At 50.8% G+C, this 21,827-nt stretch overlaps 1 protein-coding gene across 1 annotated transcript in view; it reads left to right on the top strand.

Moving 5' to 3' along the window:
• The window catches only part of FGF12 (fibroblast growth factor 12), a 120,041-nt gene that overhangs the window by 907 nt on the left and 97,307 nt on the right, over positions 1 to 21,827 (top strand). The window contains 2 exon segments of the mRNA XM_025211724.1: positions 4,745 to 4,855; positions 13,035 to 13,129. Coding sequence (XP_025067509.1) covers positions 4,804 to 4,855; positions 13,035 to 13,129 — 147 coding nt within the window. The 5' untranslated portion in view covers positions 4,745 to 4,803.

Below are 21,827 nucleotides of genomic sequence, written 5' to 3' on the forward strand. Positions count from 1 at the left end.
GAGTGACTAATTGCAAGCTGATTGCAAAAGGCGGGAGGGGGGTGCAGGGGTCAGGCCCTGCCTTGTTCCATGCAGCCGATACAGCTCCGGCGTGCAACGATGGGGCTTCATCCAGACAGCTCTCGAGCAGTGACCGGGAGATGTGAGAGATGCTCATGGAGCTGTCCTGAGAAAATAAGAGGCTGTTGCTTGTGTGCAGATCTGCGTGCTGGGAGGTTGGATATTCAGTTCCTGGAAACATCCAGCTGTCTGGGTACTTTCTTCCTTGTCCGGGCTATGCTACCTCCTGCTAGGTCAGGGTCCGGGGTGCCTCCTCCTCCCTCCGTGAAACCCCAAACCTGCAGCCTGCAATGTGAAGTGACAGGCACAATGTCCTTGTCAGGCTGTATTAGGGCCTGGAGAAACCTGGCAATTATTTCCGGATGTAGCTTAGGGATTTTTGCCAGTTTGTCTCCCTCTGAGCTTGGCTTGGGATGTGGGACAGACCCCGCGCGTTAGCGCAGCCTCACCTGATGGGAATCCAGCAAAGAGCTGCACGGTCCCGGCCGTTCGTCGGCTCGGATGTTTTCCAGGCTTGCTGTGGGTTGTCGAAACGGCTCATCCTTGTTGAACCAGAGCAGATCCGGTGCCTGTCAGATGCGTAAGAAGACGGGGAAAGCAGGGGAGCTTATCTCCGGCTCGACTGCAGCGGGCTCCGATCCCGACAAGATAACGGTGTCTGCATTTGCACTGCTGAGATCTGAAGTGTGCGGTGGCCTGGGGGCATCACCCCAATAAGGGCTCCAAACACAGTGCCTGGCAGGCTTCATTACTGAATAGTTTCTTCACTGAAGCGTGTTTTGCTCTCTACCTCCTTCTGCTAAGGACCCAATTCCCTCTTCTCCCCCCCCATGTGCTGTGTGGCTGTACAGCAGCCATGTACAGACATTCAAAACCCCGAGGTGGAATCGGCCAAACTTGCTCTAAGCTGCAAAGACTAGATCGGGAACGACAAAATGCACGGTCTCCCTCAGTTGGGGGTGCAGGGATGCTTGCATTGGCCGAGGCCGGCAGGATGGGGGTGCTCCCATGCGCTTCCCAGCATGCCGGGCACTGCCGAAGACAGCCAAGCCCCGGCCGAAGCCAGCCAATCGGCTGGCCGCACCTGATTGGCTGCTGAGCATGTGCCCCCTGGGGAGCAGAGGCTTTGCTGCCTCGGCTCTGACGCCCCAGGTGGGGCAGACAAGCATGGGATGAGGCTAGCTCGCCCGCCCTGCAAGGTGGGGTTAGTGGAGAAGCCGCAAAGGCATCTGGGATGTTGGAGGACTGCAACCTCACTTGAGTCGGGAGGGGATCTGGCACAAAAGTCTGGTAGACCGCTCTGATCTAAACCGATTAAATCTGATGCTGATGCTGCGTCCAGCCAGGTCTGTCTGACACCAGGCTCCAGCAGTCTTCAACCGGTCCGTGCACACTGACTGTCTGTTGCCGGTTTAGATCGGTTTCCGGTCCCTTATACCGGTTGATGTGTAGTGTCTGTACGTAGCCAGTGTGGTCTGGAGGAGGGTGGGTGGCACTGACCTCCTATCCAACCCCCTGGGCTTGACTTGCTGTCCCCAGTTGAGGGGGAGCCAGGTCAACTTTCTTCTGGAAGAATTTGATTGCACTCTCCTGGGGGAACACGTTAATTCGGGTGGGATGGCAGTGCTTACTGTGGCTCCAGCCCCATGGCTCTCAGCCCTCGTAGACGCAAGGGGCATTTATACACATGCTTCAGGAAAGGGGGGTGCTTTAATTAGAGTGATTTCAAGAGCCGCTGTAATTAGTGCACCTGGAGCATCATGTGCACCAGCGTGCTCGCACTGAAAAAAGGCAGCAAGGGCGCTTTAATTAAAGCTTGTTGAGCCCTTGCTGCCATTTTTCAGTGCAGGGATACTGATACACATGACACTGGAGTCTGCTGGAGCGCAGAAAGGACCATGCTCCAGCAGACCCAATTAATCTGTGAGTAATTACAATGCGTCGGGGCGGCCTTGCTGCAGGTGTATAGGCATCCACGATGCTGACCGTGCTGTTAGGAGTTGAGCGTTCCCGGTCATATCCGGCTCTCCCAGCATGGGGTGGTCCAGTGAGCAGTTTGCCAGGACGCCTGTCCATGCTCCTACTCCTAGTGACCTCGTGAGAGTAAAGAGAGCGCAGGCTTGTGTTCCTACTAACAAAAGCTGGGCCAGGTTTATTGCCTACAGCTGGGCTGCCCATGTCCAGCTTCTGAGCAGCCAGGGGCTAAGTGTCCTGCAAGCCGCGCTGCAATGCATCCTGCTGCATCAAGCATGCCCGCTGCACCCCTTGTTCACCTGGCCTAATCCCCCCACTTCACCAGGACCCCCAGCCCCTGCTCCATGTGCCCAGGTGGGCCACACCACACTGCACTGCCTCACCCCCAGGGAAGGGGCAGGCACTAGGCAGTGAGAGCTCGAGTAATGTGGGGAAGTGGGGACCCCCGGGGATGCACCTTAACCCCTGTTACTAGAGGAAAAAGGGATCGGGCACATGCTTGGAGGAAAGGGGTATCGGTCGCTATTGAGCGTGGGAGCGAGGGGCACGGCCTCTGCATCAGATCTTCCTGGACCTCAAATGCTGGAGGCTGCGAGGGGGAGAGAAACAGAGGGAAAACCCTGCTCCGACCCAGTCACTCTCCCTTCCAGCCTCTGCTGTGTGCCCCGGGAGACTGAGCCAGGTGGGTCTATGGTCTCACTTGATCCCTGGCAGCTCTTCCATCCTTATGAAGGAAACGCACCGAAAGAGCATGACTCCCTCTCCTTTTCTCCAACTGCACCCCCATTTTTGTCTTAAGCAGCTAGGCCTGGCAGATACCTGAAATGAGGTTGGATCATGAAAAGCATGCCTTTTGTTCTTGAAGCGTAGAAGTGTTTTGTTTTTAGTTCTCCCTAAATTTGCAAGGTGCTGACACAGTGGAAACCTGCCACGCCGGGTAGCCACGGTCCCGCGATGTTCTCTGTGCAGCGTGCGGGCCGCGTGCTCGGGGAGCGCTGCCTTTTCGCAAGACGTGTACGGCCTGGTGCCAAACAGTTGGAGACGGGGACTCCTAGAGAGGACCCGCTAATGCACGATGTGGCCAGAGCCCTGCCGTTGTGATGGCTTATTAAACAATCTGACTCGAGGCATCGAAGCCACCAAATGGAGCATGCTTGGGTGTACGCTGCACTGGATATTTTCCTGTCCATTGAGCCAACAATAATGAACTTTTATTTATTTCCTGTTGGTTTGCGGTCAGAGAGATCTCTGAACTGTCGGTGCCGTTTGCTCCGAGCTACAGTGAGTTTATGCACCTATGAGTGCTACTTTATAGGAGCAGCGTCTGCCACCCCTAGCAGAGCTGCTTAATAAATAGCATCTCTTTTTCCAGTCCATCTGCACTGGGCCCGATAATTTCCAGATGGGCTCAGTGTAACACCCTGAATCTCTGAGCAATTTAAAATCATCCTGCTTACAGAAGTATTTCCATCTTCCCTTTCCCCCAGGCCTAGAAAGGGCATTTCTCCCTACTTCTGCATGGGTCTGAGATCATGGATGGGTGAGAGTCTGCTATGGTGTGAAGTCCTTCATCTCCAAAGCCATCGGGGCTAGTGATGGGAAAGGGAGAATATCCCCCCTGCTGATAGAAGCCAGGGCCATATATTGCACTGGGAAGTGAGTTCAATCGGCCTTTTGAGATGGTGGCACATCTAGGTACACACCTGTGCTTTGCTTGTTTGCAGCTACTCTTAGTTTTCTTCCCTCCCTGAGTCTCGCCCGGTTGGACTCGTGCAGTCTGATCCAGCAGGATCGTTTAGCTGGCTGAGATCGATGCTAATGGGTGTGAAACTGGAGTCAGGCAGTAATGAATCACAGACTCATAATTATAGAAAATGAGGGTTGAAGGGACCTCAGGAGGTCGCATCCAGTCCAACCTCCTGGTCCAAGCAGGACCAGCCCCAGCTACATCATCCCAGCCAAGGCTTTGTCTAGTTGGGCCTTAAACACCTCCAAGGATGGAGACTGACTCCACCACCTCTCTGGGTTACTTGTTCCAGTGCTTCACCTCCCTCCTAGTGAGAATCCGACCCCTGGCAACCGAGACCACGTCGGACCCGCAAGCGTTTGCTGTGCAGCAGCGGTCCCCTTGCACCCTCAGTGCCACGGTCCCTGCACGGGACCTGGCTCTTGCTCATCAGTGCTGCCCCGTGGCACTGCCACTTAGCTGGCCACAGCGTTGCATCCACCTGGCAGCATTTCTTGCGGGTCAGGAAGCCGCTTGCACCCACCAACATGTCACTAGAAGAAGCACACAAGGAAAAGCCCTACTAGTGTAAATGTCTCTATTAAATGAGCAGGATTTCCAGAAGACATTGCGGGCAGTCTAAAGAGCTTGTTGTCCTTGCAATGAAGCAAATGTATAGAGCAAAGGCTTGATAGCAGTTTGCTTGGGACCGGAAAGTTGCAATAAGGCAGCGGTCCCAAGCAAACTGCTATCAAACCTTTGCTTTATGCTGCACCAACACGATTGTCTGTCTACCAGCTCTCCGCTGCAAACGCCCCGTACGCCTGGTTTACAATCCACTTTGGAAGGAGTCCCAGGGAAGTATCCAGTCTCCTAACCACCAGCTTATTGACTCGGGGGTTTATGTTGGCCGAGCAGCTTGTCGTTTCTGACTTACCGCGTCTTGTGAACATCACATAATAATTATCCCCTTGGTTTTTGCAGAACCCCAGCTGAAAGGAATCGTGACAAGGTTATTCAGCCAGCAGGAGTTCTTCCTACAGATGCACCCAGATGGTACGATTGATGGGACCAAGGACGAAAACAGTGACTACAGTAAGAAAAATTAGCCCCCTTTTTTTTGGTAACCCGCCTATAAATCAAATGCATCACCTAGTGGGTCTTGCTTGTTAAGCTTCATCTACGAAAGATCAAATGAGGAAGTGGCCAGCTGTTTTCCACGCAGTTTATTTTCAATGATGCTTTCCCTTTAAATCTCTCCTGTATCACTTTTGCACGTTCCCTGCTTCTTTTTCCCCCCTAATGCTACAGCTCCTGTTCGGGGTGGGGAGGAGAATACAGCCCTTGCTTTGAATTCTTTCCGGGATAGAAGTGAGATCTTCATGCATGTGACAGGCATGTGGGGGATTATTTCCATCCCTATGTAGGAGGAAAATTATCTTTAGCAAAAATAACTGAAAAGGTCGCTAGCCCTCCAGACCTCGAGATTGGCAGCATGCACAAAGCAAAGCTGCATCCAGTCTTGGATGCTGTCTGTGCCAGCCGCAGGGGCAGCGAAGGAGCAATCTGGCTCCCAAATGCCATCAGCAAGCGGCTGATTCATGTCATCCAGAGGAGCGTATACAGATAGGATGAGCAGAGCAAGATGCCTGTTTAATTCAGCAAGGCAGCTCCCTGCCGGCTGTCGGGGTGCTCCAGTGCACCGGCTTCTTGCTCTTGCAAGAAATGCCACCAAACTTTTATTTTCTTTCCCCTGAGAAGCGCCAGGTGCCCTGAGCTCCTGCCGAGACCATCACGGAGGAGATGTAAATCTTCTCTAAGCAACGTCTCAGCCCCATGGGCTCCAGGTGCAACCCAGGAGTCCTGCAGGTTAAACAACAGGCCATTATTTTTGCTCCTGCTAACGGCAGCTGCCAGGGGAGGATGGAGCCCATCACGTCAGCTCGCCCGTTATCGGCCTGAAACCCGCAGCACGACTAAGAAAGGGGTGTCCTCCGAGGGGACGGGCAGCTGCAGGATAGTCATGAACAGAGGCCAGGCATGGTGGCAGGACCAGTAAAACTAACATCCAGTCCCTCTCATGAGAAGGGATAAGAAAATGCATTGAGCCTCAAGTCGGGCAGATTCCCAGGGGACCCCATGGAAAGCTTCCTTTTCTGCAAGACATGCAGGATTTGGGGTGCTGGCTTGGACAGCTGAGACGGCCCACCCAGAGGACAAGGGGGCAGTCAGACCGATGCATGCCTGGAGCACAGGCGTGCTGCGTGGCACCATCCACAGGCCGTGCGGGCGCCGGGCAGGGTTGCAGCGACGGGAGCGCCGCGTCCCAGACAAGTGCGGCAATTACTCTGCTCTAATCAGCAGAGGCGAGGGCACAGCTGGAGGCCTGCACGTGGGTTATGGCTCCATTAAAAACGATGCAAACAAATGGAGGAGCTTGTGCACGACAGGCGTGCAAATAGGAGGAGGTTTGCAAAGCCGCCCTTATTGAAGCAGTATGAGAGGCTGTTGTTATTAGACTCAGCCGCTCCACACCATAAGGGGAAAGCCCCATGTTTCTCCATTACAACTAGACTTTTTAGCTTGTGGTAGACCATAGGCTTTCAATTCGTATCTGAGTAGGAGGAGAAAAAAGCCCTGGGGTCCTTAGTTTTGCTGCAGAGTACGACCCTCGTTTTTTCTGAGCCTGGTCCTGTACCCCTCACTCAGTCGAATCCCAACTCAATGGGTGTGCTCGAGCCAGTAAAGAGTGCCGGATCGTGTCCTGCACCTTATAAGAAAGCTGGAGGCAATGGGACACTTTCAGGCTGCAGAGAAGCGTCCTCAGAGGAGGCCTGTGTGTCGTCTCAGCGGCTGCGGGAAAGGACGGGGATTAATTATTCTTACCTCTCGGTGAAGATGAATGGGCAAGAAAATGATGGGTTTGAATTGAAGTAGAGATTAATGTGGGGGAAAAGCATAGAAAAATGAAAGGCAAGATGCATCTTACAAGGGATCAAGCTGGCAAGGGGGGGCTGTCGGACAGGGAATAGTGGAAGCATCAACCTCAACGTGCAGGTGTCTGCAGCGCTCGAAAGCTGACAGCCGGCGATGACTTGCACGGAGTTGGTCCCTTGGAGAAAGAGACTCAGCTCGGAAATGATCGCTGGTTTGGGATGCCCAGTTTGAGACATCCTGGACGGGATCTCAAAAGGGCCGAGCACCTGCAAGCTCCCTTGGGAGACAGCGGGAAATGTGTGTCCAGGAGTCGTGAACCGACAGCCCTTGGGAAGTCGTGGCTATTCCTTAAACTCTGGGTCGTCAGGCACTGGTCTGGCGTGGGCTGAGACCTGTTTCCCAACCCACTTCAGGTGATCTCCAAATGTTCCTATCTCGAGTTTTCATGAACCAAAACCTGTGCGTGTATGTGCATGTTGAAATGATTTGGATCCACATGACTGGCATTTAGTTTCAATCTGAACCCTTTTCTGTTTTGTATGGGGCTTTCTTTTACTAGAATTACTGTAAGTTTAGTTTTTGCAATGCAAAGGCCTTTGGACAAGAATAATGAGGCTCTTTCTCTTTTGAAGATGCTCAGACTCAAACCTTTCAACAATTTGAAAACATTTTCCAATTTTTTTCTTTTTCAGTCAAAAAAAAAAAAAGGGGGGGGGGGGGGGTCAAACTGGATTTCTCCCCGCACGTTGTTCTGGGCTTCCAGAATCAGCATTTTCTGCTGGAAATCATTTCACTGGGAAATTCCCAACCAGCTCCTTTGGGATTTGGGGCAGGGTGAAATCCAGCCCGTCGGGGGACAAGCAAACATCTGTGTCCTCGGGCAAACTGCAGCTAGCTCGCGACCGGGGCGATGCAGCGGGTTACGCTAGATGGACGCTCCAAAGCCTTTTTGATTCTCCTGCCGTTTCCACACCTAGTCTAATTTAAATAAATAAACAAATTTAAATATATAACGGGACACCGTGTCCCATACATCACAGCTTTGCATGCTATTAGTGGTGCACTGATTATTCCAATGAACGTTCAGAAAGGAAGCTTAATTTTCATGGAATATATTATGTTGGTTTACTCTGGAAAGATAAACATTTTCAGATGAGACGAGACCCAGGTCCCTTAGCTGGGCCTGATGTAATTAACACTTTTTTTTTTTTGTTTTAATAGAAATCCAGTAATTTAAGTAAAAGGAACAGCTAATATTTAAGCAATTTGAAAACGTATTCTCTATCTGGTGCTCAAAGTGTGTGTGTTTTTGGGAAGCTCCTGAATTTTTTTCTTCTTAAAACCAGCATGAAGCCAAGACCTAATGACGATTGACCAGGCATGCAGCCAGCAGCCTGCAAAGCAGTGCTGGGTATGGCCTTTTGCCTTTGCCGTGCAGTTAGAAGTGACATGGTTGGGATACAAACCAACAGAGAGATTCTGGTCCCATTTACACCGGCGTGAATATTTGGGCCTGGCTCATGACAGTGGATTCATTTCTTTCCTTACTGACATGCCAGCGTAAGCCCTCTGGGAAGCTCTCTGCTTTGCTGCTATCCCGTATTCCCAGGGACACGTTTCTCAGCTGGTGTAAGATGCTGTCACTCCTCTGGGTTGGCCACGCCAATTAATACCAGGATAAGATCCTCTTGATGGCTGGGGACAGCTGAGCAAAGAAACAGCATTTGATAGCACAGGATTTGGTGGGACAAGGCACGGCAGGAGCTGGAGTGGGGCCAGCTCACTCTGGGAAGAAGAGGCTGTTCCCCAGCAGGCATTTGCCCAGGGCAACAAGTGGTGCTAAATCCCCGTTCAGGCAGGGTTTATTTTTGAATGAGGTGAGGTGTCTTTTGAGGGGGTTCGTTCATCTTTGCTTTTTAAGGAAAGATTGTACCCCAGCTTCGAGGCGCCGTGGCCGGAGGGTTGTGGATTCCCTCTGCCGTGGTCGTCCCTGGTTCGTTCCCTTCTTCCGCGGACCGCCGTGGACTCCTAATACCTGCTGCTTTGCTTTAAGGGGGATGGATGTCGTCTGACCTGATGCAGCAGACTGGGGGTGTGTTGTGGGGCAGGGTCTGCTGCGGTATAGGGGATCCCCTTGCACAGGTGTGTGTTTGGCTCTGTGCTTGTGGTCAAATGGCTCAGCAAATTTGGGGTCAAGAAGGAGGTTTTCTGCCAGGCTAGGCAGTCAGGGACCTGGTGGGGAGGGGGATCAGGCCCTGCGGGGAGCCTCAGACCACTCTGCAGCCTCAGGCCCGGTGGCCTAATGAATTGCCTGGGGTCTTGGCTTTGGTGGCATGTTGGTCTGTGCCTGGGGCATGCGGCGGTTTAGTCCCCTGAAGGCCGACGTGCTGTGGTCTGGCTAAAGCCAAGGGGGCTTGGATGGGGCAGAGGGTGACATGTTTAATAACGATGCTCTGCAGGCCATCAGTCAGACGAGATGGCCCCGTGGTCCCGCCCGGGCTTATCCTCTGGGACTGGGCTGGGCAGCAGATAGTGGGCTGTGCTGGCTTCATGGATTTCATAGACATTGGGGCTGGAAAGGACCTTGAAGATCATCAAGTCCAGGAGGTCAGCATCGCTATTGCATGCATCCGAGTAGCTGCTCCATCAGCTTCCCCGGACCTGCCCCAAGGGAAGACTCGGGGCCAGCGCTTGCAATGGGGAAACTCGCCCAAATGCCGTCTGTTGGCCCGAGGTGAGATCTGTGATTTCAGGTCCTTGTTCTGGGCTGATCCGGAAACGTAGAAATGCCCTAGTTTTGTCTGGCATCGGATGCCGAGCTGCGAAGCAACTTGTGATTTTTGTGTGGTTTTATTTGGATGTTTTATTATCTATTTTAATCTTTAATAAGTGAAGAGAAGATGCGTTTTGATTCAGGTTGCCTGCAACACTTTGGACCCCATGCAAAACATTGAATTTGCTGTGGGCTTTTCTTTAAAATCCAGGGTACATGAATTTGTGGGCTCTTGTTTCATTTGGAAACAAGTTGCTGTTTCCAAACAAAATAGAAAAACAAGTCTTTGGTTTAAAATGTCAAAATAAGGCTGTCTGAACGATTTATTTGGATGTTTTAATTTATTTGTTTGTTTTTTGGCTGGCTTCCACGAATGCGAGAGGGGGAGCTTGTCTAAGGGCAGGCAGAAGGCAGGGTAGATATGCCTGTACAGACCTATAACCTCTATAGGTTAACTAAATTTATCTAGATCTGAGCTATATATATATATATCTATATATCTATATATATATATATATATATATATATAGTATAGATCTCTATATATCTATAGGTATAAGTATCTATACCTATATATCTACATATAGGGGGGTGTATATATGTATCTAGATATATATATATATATATATCAGATATCTGATATATATATCTCATATCTATCTTTCTATCTATCTACAGATCCATAGATATAGATAGATACATGGATCTGATGAAGTGAACCCAGGTTCATGAAAGTTTGTGCTATCTATCTATCTAGATATAGATATCTATCTATCTATCTATCTAGATATCTATCTATAGATATCTTTATATCTATACCTAGCTCTATAAATACATATGGATCTGTATAGTTCTCTCTCTCTCTCTCTCTCAGAGACAGACAGACAGAGACAGCACATGCTTTCATGAGCCCGGGGTCACTTCATCAGCTGCCATCATTGTTGGTTTGTTCGTGTTCGGCCTGAATATACATATTTTGACCAAAAAGAGTTATGTTCCCCTGCAGCTTTTTTCTGCTCTGCAGTTAAACAGCTCTGCCACTGTCCTTTCCACGTGCCCGCCTACCTGTTATGAAGTCTGTGGGCTCACGATACCTTTTGGGCATCTTGCTTAACAAACGTGTGGCAACGAGGCCTAAAGTGAAATAAGATATGATTTTTCCCAAGGTGGGCGCGTGGCAGTGCAGGCGAGGGGGGATTGCCCAAGGAAAATGCACTCTCCTTGATCCTGGGTGGTCTCTGCCATGCTGCCTGATGGGGACTTTGAATGGTCTGTGACAAGTTTTCTGTGTAAGACAAATTAACTGTAGAGAATGAATGATGATGCCCATTTGGGTTCATTATCTGCGGTAATATGCTCCATTTTTCAGTAGAAAAAAACCGGGGGGGGGGGAATTGCTTATTCATAGACTTGTTAACTACCCAAGGCTTTGGACCTGGGGAATTGCTTATAAATAGACTTGTTAACTACCCAAGGCTTTGGACCGTCCCCGGAGCGAGAGAGCTATGGAAATGCAAACCGGCCCAGACGAGGAGTGCTGGCCCTGGGGGAGCTCGCGACGCCTCGTGAGGCAGGGACACCACCAGCATGTAATTACGTTGGGCAAATGGTCCCAAATCCGCAAAGCGTCGCTTTGGGTCCCGACCCAACACACAGGCTGGTCTTCCCGCACTGAGAACGACCCCCAAAGTCATCCCAAAGCCTGGCTCCAATGAGGTTTTGGAGCATGTATGGATGGTTGCTTGAATTGTGGCTCTACATTGGTAGCGGGGTGCTCAGACCTGCTCAGACCAATTTCTTTGCTGACTTATAAGCATATTGGCGTCGTTAGTTTGAAGGCGAGTAGAAGGCAGGCAGAGCGAGAATTCACTCGCCATGGACCCACCCTTCCTGTAACGTCCCCCGCACAGCCCGACTTCCCTTCCTGCTCAGCTGCACCTCTGCATCGTCTCAATTTTAATTTCTTAAACTCTCCTCCAAAGGAGTCAAAACAAGCTCCTCTCCTCTTCCCCCTCCCTGTCGCTTGCTCGCAGGCCTCTCATGGCACGCTCTTTTGGGGCCCCTGCCCCTCGAGGCGCTTGTTTTTCTCCTGGTTCAATCGGATTCACGTGCCGTCCCTGGCACGGGCCCATGTAAACAGCTGCTGAGGGAGCTCCGGTGCAACGGAGGTCTGCGGGACGTTGGTTGTGTCAAAGCAGGGTTCGTGCAGCCCACAACACAGATGCCAAATCGTTGGTGCTCCTTGGCCCTGACAGCTGCCAAAGGAGACCATGCACTGGGAGATGGACAGGAGAGGATTTGGTGCTCACCCACCACCACTCGTGTAAAGACCCTACTGGGCTGCACTTGCAAAAAGGTCACTTATTAGCCCTAGTACAAGATACGTAGCTTCTGCACGGTGTGATTTGTGCCATGCCGGGGCATAATCTGCCCTGGAGCACCTTCCAACAGACACCTTCCAGATCAGTGCAATGCTACCGGCCCTCAGTGCTTCTCCCTGTTTCCCAGTTTGCTAACCTGGGTCAGAGCTGGGGGGTCCGGGCTGTAACCCCATCAAAGGGATGAGAGGAAGGTGCAATGCATGCTTCTTTGCTCATCGAGGCTCATGAGGAAAATTCAGTCCTGTGGGAAAGGGGAGTTTCCAAAGTCGGAGGTCTTTTCTGACCCGGGGAGACGCAGCGGAAGCCCTGGGCTTTGTGCAGCTGGAACGCATGGAAGAAACTAGTGTAGATCTCTCTCAGTCGCTGCGGGGTCATGGAAAGAGGGCTAGGGACGGTGATTCAGGAGACATGGGAGGCTGCTAACCTACCGTGGGACCTTCAGCGAGTTGCTTCTCCACTCCGTGTGTCTCTTTTCTCTTCTCTTTTTGTCCTATCCAGACTTTTTTTTAATGCAGGGACTGTCTAAGCCGGCGGCCTTGACTGCAGCAGACTCAGGTCCTGCTGGGTTACCTGGCTGCTGCTGGCACCTAAATAATGATAGTGCAGGCGGCATCGTGGTGATGCATCGCCTTTGGCCACCGAGACCCTAACCGCCTTCCTTTTCTGTCCACTTATGCTGCTCCTATAGCAAAACTGCCCGGGTCTGGGGGCCTGTGGGAGAGGTCACATCTGAGCTACAGATGCCCGCTGGGGAGGGAGTGGCTGCAGTATTTTAATTGATAGGATTGCAGCAAAATTGAGTGTTGGAAGGTCCTGCCCTCCCCTGGGTTGCCCAGCACCACTTCCAAGTGACATAGAGGAACTGAAGTCTAGGAGATGATGGCGTCCAATATGGGTCATCGGGGGGTCTCTGCTTTTGATAGCGGTGGTCTGGGGGTTTCCGAAGTGGCAAATGTCCAGGTGAAACGGAGAACGCATGTGGGTACAGCCCTGCAGCCTTAGCTGGCGTGCGTTCAAGGCAGTAGAAAGTCCTTGGGCAGGTCTGAAATTCAGATTCTCCTCTGTGGGTCAGCCAGGGGGTGGGGGAAGGTGTGGGGCAAGGAGACAGCATGGGTCGGGGGTGCAGACCACATGGGAAGACGATCCCGATAACCATCGCTTGCTCCTGTTTTTGCCCCCGCAGCCCTTTTCAATCTAATCCCTGTGGGCCTTCGTGTGGTGGCAATCCAGGGAGTGAAGGCGGGTCTCTACGTGGCCATGAATGCAGAGGGATACCTAGTAAGTACACGGCGCAGCCCGGCTCTCGGAGCGCGTGGGGATTTCTGACCTAGTTTGTGAAAGCGTTGCAAACACGGTGTGCGAGCTGCTTGGGTGGGGACTGCCCGGGCATAGGTGAACTGCTGTAGCAAGGTTGTTAAAGCCTCCCCGGGGACTTTCCAGACAATTGCATTTGGCCTGGACAGAAGTGTGTGCTAGCTCCTTGTCCACACCCAGGCTGCCCACCCCCTCGGGGCAGGTGCTTAATCCAGGTGACAAAGTCTGCAGACGTCTTTGGGTTTTGCAGCAGTGCTGCTGCATGATCCCCTCTCCCCTGGTTTGCACCCAGAAAGGCCCCTGCGTGTCTCTCGGCGATCACTTTGGATCCATCCCGTGTAGCTGAGACGGGGCTCTCGAGGTGCTCGTGCCATCTCTCTGTAACGCACTATAAAAGATAAGTGACTCTTTTACTGACTGATTCCCCGCTAACTTCCCGAGGTGGCGTTAAAGGGCATGAGGTTATTCATACGATTCTCACTGGAACCAAGTAATTGATTCGCAGTGAATAATTGATGCGGTGATTTATTAAAGATGGCAGCTCTTTGCGGGAAAGGTTTTATGCTTCAAATACTTTTGCCCTTGTGCTACATAGTACAAAAGCAATTGTGGCTCATACGTTTCCAGTGTCTGCACTTATCCTTGGGCGGGCGTTGGAGTCTGGCTCGTATGCACTGAAGCTCTCTAATTCTGCTGTCACCATGCGTCTGCAGCGTTTCTCTCCCCCTGGTTTAAAAATGCACCTGGCTTTTGTTTGGTTCCCATGCAGTTGTCCTTTCCCCGCATGGCACTATTCCTGTTGCCTATCGAATATGCCCCTCATCAGGACTGCTGAAAACTTTTACAGAGGATGGCTCCAGCTTCCTCAGTAACAAAGAGGGTCGCATGGGGTACTGTCTGGATGGATTGAAATGCAGCTAGGGTCTTTTGTTCCCTGCTTCGGCACCCTCGAATACCTTGAATTCTCATAAATGCAGGCGCTCGGGCCCCGGGGGCAGTCCAGAGCGATTTGCAAGGTGGGAGCCGTGGGGAAGGCAGCTCTCGTGCCAGCGCTCGGGAGCGTCCGTTGTCGTTGCCTTCTGGGATGCCGGGGCCAGGATAAAGTTGTCGTAGTGGTTGCAGGTTGGGGACATGCCCTGTGAGGTCAGTGCCCTTCCAGGCACAGGGTCAGCCCTTGTCTTCCTAGACAAAGCAGCCTGGGGTGGAAAGGACCTGTTTGTTCCTGGGCGCTATTTCCGGGCCGGTTCAATTGCTTCCTATAGCACGGCTTGAAGTACTCTGCCCTGGCCAGTTTGAAACCACCCCAGACTGGGTTTGCTGCCTCTTCCCTTAGCAGGCGAGGCTGCCGCGTGATATAGCTCATGGGCAGAAGAACACACGCTCTTGTGTTAGTGCAAGTGGGTCTTGGGCACATGTTTGGGAGCAATCATAGACAAGTCAGGCTGGAAGGGACCTCATGAGGCCACGTCTAGTCCAGTTGCCTGTTCAAGGCAGGGTCATCCCCGACTCAACCACCCGGCCAAGGGTCTGTCCAACCTGCTCTTGAAAATCCCCAAGGATGGAGATATCGCAGCTTCTATAGGTGCCTGTGCCAGTGTTTGACCCCCCTCAGAGCCAGAAACGTCCTCCTAGTCTCCAGCCTAAATTTCCCCTGCTGCAGCTTGAGGCGGCTGCTGCTCCCCATCCTGCAGCCCCAGAGAAAAGTCTGTCTCCATCCTCTCTCTAATCGCCCTTCAGGTACTTATCATTATCAAATCTCCCCTTGGTCCTCTTCTCCAGGCGAAATAACCCTAGTTCTTCCAGCCTTTCCTCATAAGATTTCCCTCCCTGATCATCTTTTTTTGCCTTGTTCTGGACTCTTTGTAAGCGGTCAATGAAATGTCCCTGAACTGGACACAGGACTCCAGGTGAGGCCTCACCAGTGCTGAATAGAGAGGAAGAATCACTGCCCTTGATTTGCAAGTGGCACTTCTATAATACAAGCTGTTGGCTTTTTTTTCCCCGACAAGAGTACACTGGGTGCGTCTACACAAGACGCTTACTGCGCATTAGCCTAATAACACTGTGCAGTAGTGCATTGCAGCAAAAACCGTGCTAATAGCCTCCTGCGCAGTGGTATTAAGCTACTGTGCAGTAAGTGTCACTAAATAACCGTGCACCCATGCTATTGTGCAGTAACTCTAGGTACCATGCATTTAGTTAGTACTCTAGTAAGGAAGTACTAACCTAAATGCACAGTATCTAAGGCGCGTTAATGAATGTGTAGACGCGCCCACTGCTGACTGCCGTTCAGTTTATGTTCCAGGTCCTTCTCTGCCGTTGTGTAGCCTGGCTAGTCATTCCCCATCTTCTTTGCACATCTATTTGTGCAAAGATGGCTGGAAAGAGAGAGAGATGAGCCCGATCCTGGAGGTGACAGACCCTTCCTGTTCTTTCCTGGCAGGAACTTCTCAATGCAACTCTAATCTTCATCATTTTACCGCCTCCTTTCATATAAAAGCAGCCGGTTGCTATTGGTCCTAGCCGTGATATTGAGCTCCTTTGTAAAGCAGTTAAAAATCTCTCGGTGAGAAGTACAATATTTACCTCCTAGGTTGCTTTATCTGACCAGCGGTAGCAAGGGGCAGCCCTGGGGAGGGCAGCTCTTGTGTGCTTTTGCAAAGGAAGGAGGGGAAATGCGAGAGGATCGAGGTGGTGGCTGGGAGGCAAGTGGGGGGTCTTGAAAACCAGGAGGAAACTTTTTGTTTCGGTCCAACGCCTTGTTTTCCGTGGGGCTGGTTGCAGCCTCAGCTGACGTCAGCGGCTGTGACGGGGGGGGCCCCCTGCCGGGAGAACGGCCTAGTATCGCCAGTTCAGAGCGTTAATCAGTGGGTGGTGATTTCCTCATTAGTGCACTAATATGGCTGGGGATTAATGGAACGGCTGCACTGTGCATTGTTACAGGCCACGGTTTGGTGGCTCCGAGTCTGAAACGAGTGGGAATTAAACCATTTGTTTCATGAATGAAATGCCGGTGGGAAATGCAGACATCCTCTCATGGTGCAACTCCACCATCTCCAGTAGGGTTGGAGTTTCTCCCTCCTCCCCCCCAGCCCCAGACTCAGTGTGATTTGTATTGGGCCCATGGTTGGAGGAAAGCGGGTGTCTGAAGCAGCATGGGTAAAGCGCTGGTTCTCAGCTGGGCTCTGCAGCACCCTGCCCTCCCATGAGATCCTCTGCAGGGTGCAGCGGAGAGTCGTGCGCTGCTACGGGTGCAAACCTCCACGCGAGTCACGAGAGAAACCCTGAGATTTCAAACAGGAATCCAGTGTCAAACCCGCTGTGGTCTCTCAGAGGTCTTCACAGCACAGAATTGATCTAGGGTTTTTCTGCACTCAAAAGAAGAGTGGGAGCTCAGAGCCGGCCTTTTCGGAGGGGTGTCTTGAGTCGAACAAGGGAGGCCATGAGATTAGAAAGGTTGAGAACTGCTGGATGCGCCCTGCAGACGGAGATGATGACTGAAACACCTCTGGCATCAGAGAGGAGGGATGCAGGTGGGCTTGACGCTGGCTGGTTGCTCGGTGTCTGCAGCCAATTTCTGTTGGGCGCATCAGGCAGGCGACCCTCTCGGAGCCAGCGCTTGGCACCCGTGTGCTGGTCTGGAAGTAGCTGGAAGTAGTTGATTTGGTGGGACGAGGAGAGGAAAGGCCTGCTGGGACTAACAGGGCTCTGCCCTACCCCCTGCATGGGCTGACTGGGGTTTGTGGACTATTCTTCTTTCTGTACAAGATCATAAGCTACAGCTCCTCTCTGCCTGGGGTGCGTTTCCTTGCACGCCTGGTTTCTCTATGAGATGATCAAGGGGTTGGAAGAAGGGGTCAGTACTTCCTAGGGACACTGTCCATTCACTCAGATTCATGCAGCCAATGAAGGGTCTAAGAGCAAGGACCATTGCTCTTAGACTCGACCAGGATGTGTCCTAGCACCTCCATTCCCAGCAGCTTCCAGATAAAACCCAGCTAGGCAGAGAGACGCGGCCTCCTCTTCGTGCTCCCACAGCAGCCCCAGTTCCTGGGGTCTGGATGTGAGCACAGCTCACTTGTCCCTCGGGGCGTTTCAGCCACTGACACCAGCAAGGCATGAGGGAGAGACGTGGCTCAGACCCTCTGGCTGGTACCAGGCAGGCCTCTGGTGTTATCCTGTGCCAGCTTCTCTGGCGTAAGGTCCAAGGTCTGCAATAACTCCCAGCCCTGAGGCTGGAAGGTTTTGATCTCTTTAAACTCTTGTATACAGATGTGTTCCCCAGTGATGTTTTCAGACTCTTCAAAGAGGATTCCCCATCTATATCCCACTCCCTGCTAGTGAGTTAGAATCTCATAATCCTAGAAAACGAGGGTCGACGGGACCTCGGGAGGTCACATCTAGTCCCACCCCCTGCTCCGAGCAGGACCAGCCCCAACTACATCATCCCAGCCAAGGCTTTGTCTACCCAGGTCTTGAAAACCTCCAAGGATGGAGATTGCACCACCTCTCTGGGGAGCCTGTTGCAGTGCTTCACCACCCTCTTTGTGAGAGTTTTTCCTAATATCCAACCTCAGCTTCCCTTGCTGCAACTTGAGCCCATTGCTCCTTCTGTCGTCTGCCCCCACTGAGACCAGCCCAGCTCCATCCTCTTTGCAGCCCCCCTGCAGGGAGGTGAAAGATGTTATCAAATCCCCCTCGGTCTTCTCTTCCACAGACTAAATCAGCCCAGTCCTCTCAGCCTCAGGGGTAGGAAAGAGTCGCATGCACTTTGCACATTGCAGGGGGAAAGCGTAGCCACTCGAAGCGCAGCAACTCTTGGCCTCCTGTATGCTTGTACTCTGGAGACCTGACATTTTGAGAGGCTGATTGCTATTGCTGAAGCCCATTGGAGACGTGGGTGTTTAGTTGCCAGGGGTCACGGCTGCTTTTTGGATTGAAGGATGCAAGCTGTAGGCCTCTTAATGCGTTTGCTAACTCTCCGGCAGGCTGCCCCATGAGTGTTCCCGTACCGTGCAGCAGCTGCAAACTCACCGAGGATGCGGAAAGCTTTTCTCGGTATCTATTTCAGGCGAAGACCTCACTCGCACATGGATTCCCCTTGCCGTGCTGACTGTACGCACCTCCTTGCCAGCACGTATTGTGCGCCTACACACTGCATTACTGTAGCAGCAATGAGCCCCTTGTCCTGGCCCAGTCCCCACACTGCGCCAGGTGCTGTATAAACACAGGACAAGCTCCTGTCTGGAGCCACTGGCACAGTATTTCTATTCCCAGCTCTGACACTGGCTCCCTCTTTGACCTTGAAAGATATCCCAATGGGTCAACCCAAGCTGTAGGTTACATCGGCCTCAAAAGGTGTGTCGAGGGTCAAATCACTTCTGCTTGCAAAGTGCCTTGAACTTGAAAGGTTGTTTCTTAGTGGGGCAAAGCAACTTCTGGCTTGCTGGCTCTGTATAATTCAGCTGGGACATGTCTGCCCCCAACTACATAGTACTTCTCTCTTAAAATGCGCTGCTATCTCGGAGCCCTTGCTGTTTAATTCTGAATTCTAATTATTTTTGAAACGGCAAATCATAATGCATTATTTATTGGGAAGATGTAGACAACCCTAACAAAGATAGCGAGGAAAAAATTGGGTCACCGACAAGGGCACCGTCTGAGTTTACAATATCGAATTTATAGTTGGAAATGCAGAAATTACAGTTTGAATCACTCCAGAGATTGTAGCTAATAAAGGAATGATTATGCACAAGTGGGGGGGGAAACACCCTAAACATTAAAAACAAAACAAACCAACAAAGTCACGTTAAATCTCTGTCTTTCATTTTCTTTCTTTCTCTGCCTTTTTTCTGCTCTATCGCTTTGCATAGCAAACACGTCTCGCATGATAACAAACAAGCATCTGGGGATGTATCTGTTTATTATCAGCGGGTTTTTATCTCCCTGCGCTGCCACAACTGTCCCGATACCGGGCTTCTAGGTTTACAGCATTAACTGCACTATTTCAAGGTCATCACCTGGAATCAATCAGTGCTCCCTTCTCTCCCCTAATTGGGTGGAGTACATTTTAACTTCCCGTACTTAACTCCAGCATGACCTCTAGTGATTATCTTTGACTTCGTTCCTGAAGAAGTACAGGGCTGTTAAACCTAGAGCCTCGCTGTGAACACGCGGCCCCTGCAAGTACCAGCAACCGGCAAGTTCAGCTGTAGTTGAGAGATGCTTGGGGGTGCGAGCTTCTGTCAGGGAAGGGCGTCTGATTTCGGATGCAGGGATATTCAGCTCATGAAGCCCAGCTCCTCGTTTGTCTGCTGCTTAGCTTGAGAGCAGTTCCTTTCCATGGATGCCCACCTTGGCTGTGCCCATTTCACAGACGTTTTGCTGAGGCTCCAGGGTTCAAATCTTTTTTCTGTTCAGGGACCCGCAGGGATCCCGTGAGAGGCAGGAGACACCCATTCAGTTTGCATAGGGCAGGAGTGAACATGGAGCGATGAGTGACCCGCTCTAAATGAAAACCAGGTGTGACCTCACAGGTGAGGAGCTTTTGGCTAAAGAGTGAGGGCATCGTAGCACTGCTTTTTGCAGCTCAGGAGAGAGTTTGCACCTGATTTCAGGGGCCTGTGCTGGGTCGAGGGACTTGGAAGTGTTTTGGGGATGGGCTGAAGCGAACGTGGTGCATTCAGAGGCTCGGAGGAGGTAGGATGCCCCTTGGTGTGTGTCTGCAGGGGCTGGCATGTCAAGTGGAAGGTGAGCAGGCCACGAGGCTGTTCCCAAAGCGGGCAGGACCAGCATGCTGTCATCTTGCCTTCCTAACTGGCTGTCCTGTCTCATTTAATAAAAGCATGAGATGAGGAACTAGCATAGACGACAAGATCCACCGCCGTCTGCCAGTGCAGAAGAGCTCCTGGTGAGGTCAAGCAGGGTGGGGGTGGGGGTAGGAGGGTGCTTTATCTCATAACTGTGTTAATCTTGGCTGAGCAGAGTGCTTAAATTCACGTGTGTGTGTGTGTGTGTGTGTGTATGTATATATATATATATATATATATGTGTGTGTATTAGTGTGTATGTGTGCATGTGTCCCCATTTAGAGCTCATCAGAGGTGCTAGGATGGAGCTGTGTTCTGCTGGAGGATGTGGTTTCCCACCATTGGAAACCCCACGAAATCCACTGGATTATGCTGGAATTTCATACTGGAACCAGACCGGGATGGAAATTCCAACAACGTAGAAAAACTCTATTTCATCATTTTCAGAATGAGACGTTTTGATCCCCGTCCTCATTTGAAACCATTTAAAAAAAAAAAAAAAAAATTAGAAAGATTTGGTATTTGATTCTGCATTAGAATAGAAAGAAAAGAAATGGAAAGAAAAGGTGTTTTTTTGTTTGTTTGTTTGTTTTTTTTAATCATTTTGATCCCAAGTGGAAACTTTGGGGATTTTCTTTCCTGGAGGATTTCAAATGAGGTTGCTTTTGCTCTGATTGGGGGTGAAGTCAGATTCAGAAATCACAGCAATCTTCGCAAAAGAGAAGGGCTGTTGGCAACACAAGGTGAATCCTGCGACTTCCACGAGAGCTGTGGGATTTACCGGGTTGTGAAGTCAATCTCCCGAGTCGACAAAGTCCTCAAGCGTGGCACTAGGCACTAAGCAGTTGTGCCATTTCGTAACGGTTTCCGTGTTTTCCCAGAGATGTTTTTCCCTGAAATGATATGCAATTAATTAAATACTGTAGAAGAATTGAAGAGGTTGAGGCAGTTACATGGCAACTATCAGCACTATACAGTATGAGAATAGGATATTACGGTTTCTTTTATTTCCTATCTGGAGAGCAATTGGGAGTATGATTTTATCCTAAAGAAATGCACATGGAGCGCTCCGCAAGGCAGAGCCGAGCGCTATAAAATGGAGATGACCTTCTCACAAGCTAAAGCAACCGGTCAACATAAGAGTCCACGTTGTAACACTGGCCCTGGTTTGTAGTTGCTTGTAGTCCTTCCCCAAAAAGAAGGACTTTGCCTCCCAGACACAGGAAAGCCCGCACTGCTATTGCCCGAGGTAGGTGACGGCGAACAAGGCCGAGTCCCGGGAAAAGCCCTGTTCAGGAGTGCAGCCTCTGAAGTGAACCTCAGTAAGTCTGGTTTTGATGTGATGGCTTCCTGATAGGGTGGATAAAAATCAACAATTTTTAAAAATAAAAAAACCCAGATTTTTTTAAAATTTAAATTGGATTTTTAAAAATTTAATCATATTTTTAGATTTAAAAAAAAACTATAGAAAGATAGTTTTAATTTAAGTTATGTTAATGCTCAAAGATATCATCATGGAATAGGGATTATAACTTCTAATTATATACTATTTGACACAATGTAACCTTTTTAGAAAAGTTTTATAAATAGGTCACAACAGACCATGGACTATAGTAGGGGCCCAATCTTACGGGGTTCCCAGAGGCTCCTCTGTAGATTAGTAAAGATTAAAGAAAACCACTCAAGTCACTGGGACTCAGCGCTCAGTCTAGAAGATCCCATTAAGCATCTCTGTGGGCATGTCTACACGTGCATTTATGCCAGTTTAAATTTACTCCTCAGTAAATTACTGCGCAGTAAGTGGGAATAGGCCAGCGTTTACATGTGCAGGTATTCAGGCACATTAACACTGT

The sequence above is a fragment of the Alligator sinensis genome, unplaced genomic scaffold, assembly GCF_000455745.1.
Source record: "Alligator sinensis unplaced genomic scaffold, ASM45574v1 scaffold697_1, whole genome shotgun sequence".
In the NCBI taxonomy this organism is placed as follows: Eukaryota; Metazoa; Chordata; order Crocodylia; family Alligatoridae; genus Alligator; species Alligator sinensis.